We start from the raw sequence: 6,000 nt of genomic DNA on the forward strand, positions 1-6,000 counted from the left end.
TTTCTCCTGTAAAGACAGTGGCTTCCGAATAAACAAAGGCAGAACACTGGCCTCAATTCTAGGATCCTTTCCAGTGCTCTGCCCAGGAGGTGGCACTAGACAGCCAGGGTCCCAGCCTGTTATCTGTCTGGAGTTTTAAGGAGCGTGATACCCAAAGCCACACAGCCCAGGTCCTGAATTGTTGCCATCACCAAATAGTTATGTGTGACCTTGGAACTCATTGTCATAGCAGGCCTGTTTCCTCATCCATGAAATGGGCATCTTCATTTTATTTACCACCTCAAGGCTGTAGTAGGAGTGAAGGGCATCAGGGCATACTAAGCTCGTAGAATAGCACCTGCCACCCAGTAAGTGCTGCATAAATATTTATTAACATCAAGGTGTGCTTTACAGTAAGGTTCTATTGGTTTTTTGTGGAAGCTGGTCCAGGTGGTTTCGAAGATTCTTCCAGCTCCATCTGAAGCCTGGCACGCGGGGGGGACTTCTCAACTGTCCCTCACAAGGATCATATGGCAAGATCTAGAAAGCTCTACATCTCAGGGCTATCAGACTGAGGTGTGGCCTGGGTAACAGGGCGGTTACTGCGTAAAGCTAAGATTGAGAACTTCACAGAAAGACGGAGAAGGTGGGAGGAGCCGGACAAGCCGGAGGCCAGTCCTGGTGTCACACATAAACATTCCCAGCTCCCAGCTAGCTGACTGGGGTTTCACACTCACAATCACCTCCCCTCACTGGGCTGTACGAGAAGCCTGGGGGAGTATCATCCACATTTGTGAAGGTTGTTCCTTCTGCCTCAGGCTGGGGTGTTCGTGCCAAAGCAGGGTAGGCGGCAGGCTGCAGGGAGCCAGTTCATGATGTGGGTGTGAGATATCCCGGGGTATCCTCTTGGGAATTCCTGGATGGGGATGCTTGTGCTTTGTAAGATATGAAAATTTGAGTACAAGAGATGGGGCAGGAGAAACAGGAGGGAGAGACGGGAGAAGGCAAGAGAGAGGAAAACCCAGACAGGAGCCTGCTCCCACCCTGGAGCAGAAAGGATGCTGTAAGCTTAGGTGTGAGCAGCCCCGAAGCCCCATCTGGTGGACAAATGCAGACAGTGCAGCAGAAGGGGCGGGAGGAAGATGAACAGAGGCCCTGGGGTCCCAGTCTGGAGTCCACAATGGTGTATGACCTGAGTGGTGTTTTAAAAAAACAAAAACAAACATAAAACCTTGACGTTCAGCCAGGAGATCACATATGCTAACTTCACATTCTGGTTTACAGCATCCGTTGCAAGTCCGTATGCCCGTAAGAACACGGGACTTCTGATTTGCCCTGTCCCTGCCTATACCCAGGAGCTTGCCTAGGGGCAGCTCGGGAGGACGCGAAGCAGGCCTACATCTTGCAATAGGTGTTAGTTGTGGAACCTTCCCTGCATGAGCGGCACTCCGACAGAGTTCTGCTGAAACTGCTGTTGGTAACCGCTTGTGTGACACGCAGTGAGCATGCACAGCCATAGCCGCTGCCAGAGTCCCTCTGTGGACACCAGAGAACGCAGTGCTGTGTCAGGCTTCAGGCTGTTTCTGGATTGCTGTTTGGAGAATTCTTTCCCTGGGAAACGCAAACGAGCAGCTACCCCGGCCTTATAGGGATCCAGCCACAAACTCAGGTGCAACTCACCCAATTCCAGCTGAGGGAACCAATGAATTTACTGGGAATGCTTACAGGGCCAAGGTAATGGGGTTATTTATTTATAGGAGTATAGGTGACCTCAAAGTAGACGCACTACTAGAAAGTCTCCCCGCAGCATGGATAAAGACTTCCCTAGAGCTATAGGAATGGAGTTAACTGCCATACAGTTAACTCTACAAACTCGAGCATCTCCTAAGACCACGAGGCTATGTGCAGTGGGCACCTAGAGGTGTACGCAGACATGGCTGGAATCTCAGGCAAGGCTCCATTGACCCTCCCACTCTACTTCTCCTTTCCATGGGAGAAACGTCAACAATGGGTCCCATCCAAGGGGTCCCTGCAAGCAGTCACAACTTCACGGGTGAGGATGATGGCTGTCACGATATAGGGCCATGTTCATGGGCCCTCCCTCCCTCCACAGAGCTTGCTCCAGCTTCGCATCCTACAGCAGAGGGTACCACCCACTTTGCAGATAGGTTCGCCAAGGCTTGGCTTTCTGGGAAGTCGGGGTGCCCTTTCCTGGTCACTGGCAATGACCCTGGCCTAGGTTTAAGCACTGTGCCACTGAAAGGACTCTGTTGACCCTTCCCTTCCCCTTTCCTTCTGGGGCCTTCAGGTGCTGGTTTGGCAAACGTCCTGGAGTATACACTGACTACATCTACCAGGGCCCCATGATCCTGGTCCTGCTGGTAAGAGCCTTGGGAGGTAGCAGGAGGCAGGCCACCATGGGATGGGACAGTCTGTCTACCATGGATGGAGAGGGCCTCTGGGCCAGGAGTTTGTAGGTATTGAGAGAAGGAGAGAGGGAGAGGAAGAAAGCATGTACAGATGAGCGAGTGCAACAGGAATACCAAGAGCAGAACTGAGGGCTAGTCCCACCCACCCCACCGGCCTCCATTCCCTGCCTGTGCCCCTGCTACCCATCCCTACCCCTGACACCCAACCCCACCCCTGCAGTCCATCCCCATCCATCCCTGCTGTCCATCCTCACTCCTTCTGGTGTGCTCCAATTGCAGATCAACTTTATCTTTCTCTTCAACATTGTCCGCATCCTCATGACCAAACTCCGGGCATCCACCACATCTGAGACTATTCAGTACAGGTACCTGGCTCCCCAGGGATACTTCAGAAGTTCCAGTGGCTCCTTTGAACCAGATTTCTTCCAAGCCGGCCAGTCAACCCAGAAACTGCAGCTCCACCTTGCCCAGACATGCCAGAGACTGTCTCCCAAACCCATCACTCTCCCCTGAGCTAGCAGCCCCATCCCTCCTGGGTAGCCTGTGACTCCGGCCTCTGTTCCACCCTAGGAAGGCTGTGAAGGCCACTCTGGTGCTCCTGCCCCTCCTGGGTATCACCTACATGTTGTTCTTCGTCAACCCTGGTGAGGACGAGGTCTCCAGGGTTGTCTTCATCTACTTCAACTCTTTCCTGGAGTCCTTTCAGGTACCTCCATCCTTCCGGAGCCTTGCCACTCAGCTCTGGAGGCTGGATTTGCACTCATGGGTGGGGATTGTTCTGGCAGAGGTCTAGGGGACTGGGGGAGGCAGGGGCTGGGGCAACCTGGGCTAGTAGGACCCCACTCATCTCTGACTTCCCTTTTCCTTTCAGGGCTTCTTTGTGTCTGTGTTCTACTGTTTTCTGAACAGTGAGGTAAGGACCTAAGCTCAGAACTGGGCTCAAAATACTGAGACTGGGGGCTCTCTCCCTCATATCTCTTCTGCTGGGGGGGGCTGGCTTCCTCACTCTTCCCAGGTTCCTATGATATGCCTCCGGGAACTCTGAGAAAGTCCCTGTTCTTGTTGATCTGTACCTGTGAGGACAGCTCCCACTCTTTAAGCATGGCATGGGGGTGGCCAGAAGATAAGGTCTCTGCCTTAGTGAGAGTCGGGCAGGGGTAGGGATTCTGTATGACCAAGACAAGATGGCACCTCTGTTAGGCTGGAAAAAAGGTGTCCCTCCCTCATTTGGGAAAACCCGGCTCAACCAATAGCAAACCAATAGAAATAATTATTTGACTGTCACCACCTACTATAGAACCTGTCACCACACCTGGTAGGTGACCGTAGCAACCTAGAGGATGCAGGGATGAGAGCCGAGTCCTGAGCCTGAGCTTTGATGTGCTGCCTTGTGCCCACAGGTCCGCTCTGCCATCCGGAAGAGGTGGCGGCGGTGGCAGGACAAGCACTCCATCAGAGCCCGAGTGGCCCGCGCCATGTCCATCCCCACCTCCCCCACCAGAGTCAGCTTTCACAGCATCAAGCAGTCCACAGCGGTGTGAGCCTCAGGCCACAGAGCAACCTCCAAGACCTGAGGCCGGGGAAAGGATGCAAAGCTCACTAGCGAGCCTGTCTGCAGAGGCAGGCGGCCTTCCCATTCCTAACCCTCTGCTGCAGACCTGAGAGCCTGCCCAGCCATGGACAATAGCTCATAGCACTGGGCTGGGCCCACAGCATCTGGCTCCCTGCTGCACATTCTCCCTGGGAAGTTGAAAGGGACACTGGGGACTAGAAACCCTGCAGCAGTTTAATGGGCCCTGTGAATACTGTCTTTTCCCAGAGCAGTTCACTGAAGATCTGTAGTCTTCAGCGGCTGTTGGGAGGCCACTTGTTACCCCGGGGCATCATGGGAAACTCTCTTCTGAGACCGTAAAGCCTCTGGGTGTTAGCAACATCTTGGGATGTCACTGAGAACCAACGCCACGTGGTCGAGTCAGGAGACCTGGAGATAGCTTTAGAAATCTGGAAACATCATCAGACCGCACACTCCACCTCCCTAGAAGCCACTCCTGAGCCACCAGAATGTCATCAGCACCATGGCCCTGCCACTGGAAAGCCCTGCCTTGCTGCTTCGCTGCCTCGCATCTTTAGACGTTTACTATTCTGCAGGCCAGTCCAGCTTTCTGTCACTCACCCACTGACAGCAACGGTCCCCTCACCCCTAAGCCCTCCCACTTCTGAGTATCTTCTAACCTGTGAGAAGATGGGGGTCGGGAAGGGGACTTGAGTTGCCTGTAAGGGAGAAGCAGAGTGGGCCCAGCCTATGAGGAAGGAGTGGCCCCTGGAGACCCAGGCCACTGCTTCTTCAGTGGCTGGCCTCTTGAACACGGTCACAAGCTGGGGGGAAGGGGGGAAGGGGGGAAAGGACTTCTCTACTCGAGTGCCCTGAATGGTGACAGGACAACTAACTGGCAAAGCCCTTGCTCCCAGACTCGGAAGGGCCCAGTCCTCACTGAGTGGGAGGGTTGAGGAGCCACAGCAGGACCGAGGTGGGGATGATATAAATAATATTTATCTTTTCAACTACCTTTGTGAAGATGTGTATTCTGCTGAAGCTGGAAGCGAGCCAGAGGGTGGCCTCTGAGGAGTAGCCAGTAGGGGCCACTGTGCGGCAGGAAGCCTGATACATCTCATACCATTCAGGAGGAGCCTGAGGGCCAGAGGCAGGGCATGAACTCCAGACATGAAGGTATGGGTATGGCTGAGGATGTTTGTCTAGTAACAAGCTCTTGGCAAGGAGGTGAGAGCTGGAGAGAAGAGCCTTGGGTTGCCATGCAGGTTATCATGCAGGGAGGGTTACCATGGACAGGGGCTAGCCAGATAAGAACCTCAGCCATGAAACCAGGCAGAAGTGGGGCCCAGGTCTGTGGTGGAGGACTAGGCAGCAGTTAGGGAGGCTGAGAGTCTTACGGAGCTAGACTCTTCCCAGATGCACATGTGGAGACGTGATGGCCAGGGCAATCTCAAGGCAGGATGGAGGGGTAAGGCCAAGGAAGGAGAGAAAGGGAAAGGCAGATGACGTACGAGCACCAGGGCAGGCAGCTGGGACTCTGGCTTACTGAGGAGCCTGGGACACAGGATGAGGGAGCAGAGTTGAGATTCCTGTCTACCAACTCTTCCCATCCCTCATTCACTGATTTGAACTGCTCCCAAGGGACACAAGTGTCCCTGCATTTGCCACATCCACGGGGCCACAGAGTCATCAGATGCAGCATGCTGCAAACCTCCGGAAGGAACCCCAGAGGAGGTGGGTGAAACTCCCATGAAGGTCCCAGTGCCCCCTGGGCCATGTCTCTGAGGCTCCGACCAGGGAGGACGGCTATCTTGTGCACACATGTGAATGTGCACACAGTTGCATACAAGGGTGGGTGGCAAGAGACACCATGAGAAAGAAGACTGAGATGGCTGTGGCCTCAGAGCTCCACAGCTCCCGCTGAGCCAGCAGAGTTGATGAAGGAGAAGGCATTCTTGAAGGACACGTGGAGCGCCCTTCTCTGCCAATTCTTCAAGCAGGGGGGGGTGTTTAAGTAGAGGCGGGGGTTGGAGACCCAGA

General features: G+C 54.2%; 1 protein-coding gene across 3 annotated transcripts in view; it reads left to right on the plus strand.

The window, feature by feature from the left end:
• Crhr1 (corticotropin releasing hormone receptor 1) overlaps positions 1-4,973 on the plus strand; it is a 46,223-nt gene extending 41,250 nt beyond the window's left edge. For all 3 annotated transcript variants that reach the window (XM_031353058.1, XM_031353059.1, XM_031353060.1), the window contains 5 exons: positions 2,288-2,360; positions 2,688-2,773; positions 2,979-3,114; positions 3,280-3,321; positions 3,809-4,973. In XM_031353058.1, coding sequence (XP_031208918.1) covers positions 2,288-2,360; positions 2,688-2,773; positions 2,979-3,114; positions 3,280-3,321; positions 3,809-3,949 — 478 coding nt within the window. In that variant the 3' untranslated portion in view covers positions 3,950-4,973. The remainder of the gene's footprint in view (positions 1-2,287; positions 2,361-2,687; positions 2,774-2,978; positions 3,115-3,279; positions 3,322-3,808) is intronic.
• Positions 4,974-6,000: the final 1,027 nt, after the last annotated feature.

Source organism: Mastomys coucha, unplaced genomic scaffold, assembly GCF_008632895.1.
Source record: "Mastomys coucha isolate ucsf_1 unplaced genomic scaffold, UCSF_Mcou_1 pScaffold5, whole genome shotgun sequence".
In the NCBI taxonomy this organism is placed as follows: Eukaryota; Metazoa; Chordata; class Mammalia; order Rodentia; family Muridae; genus Mastomys; species Mastomys coucha.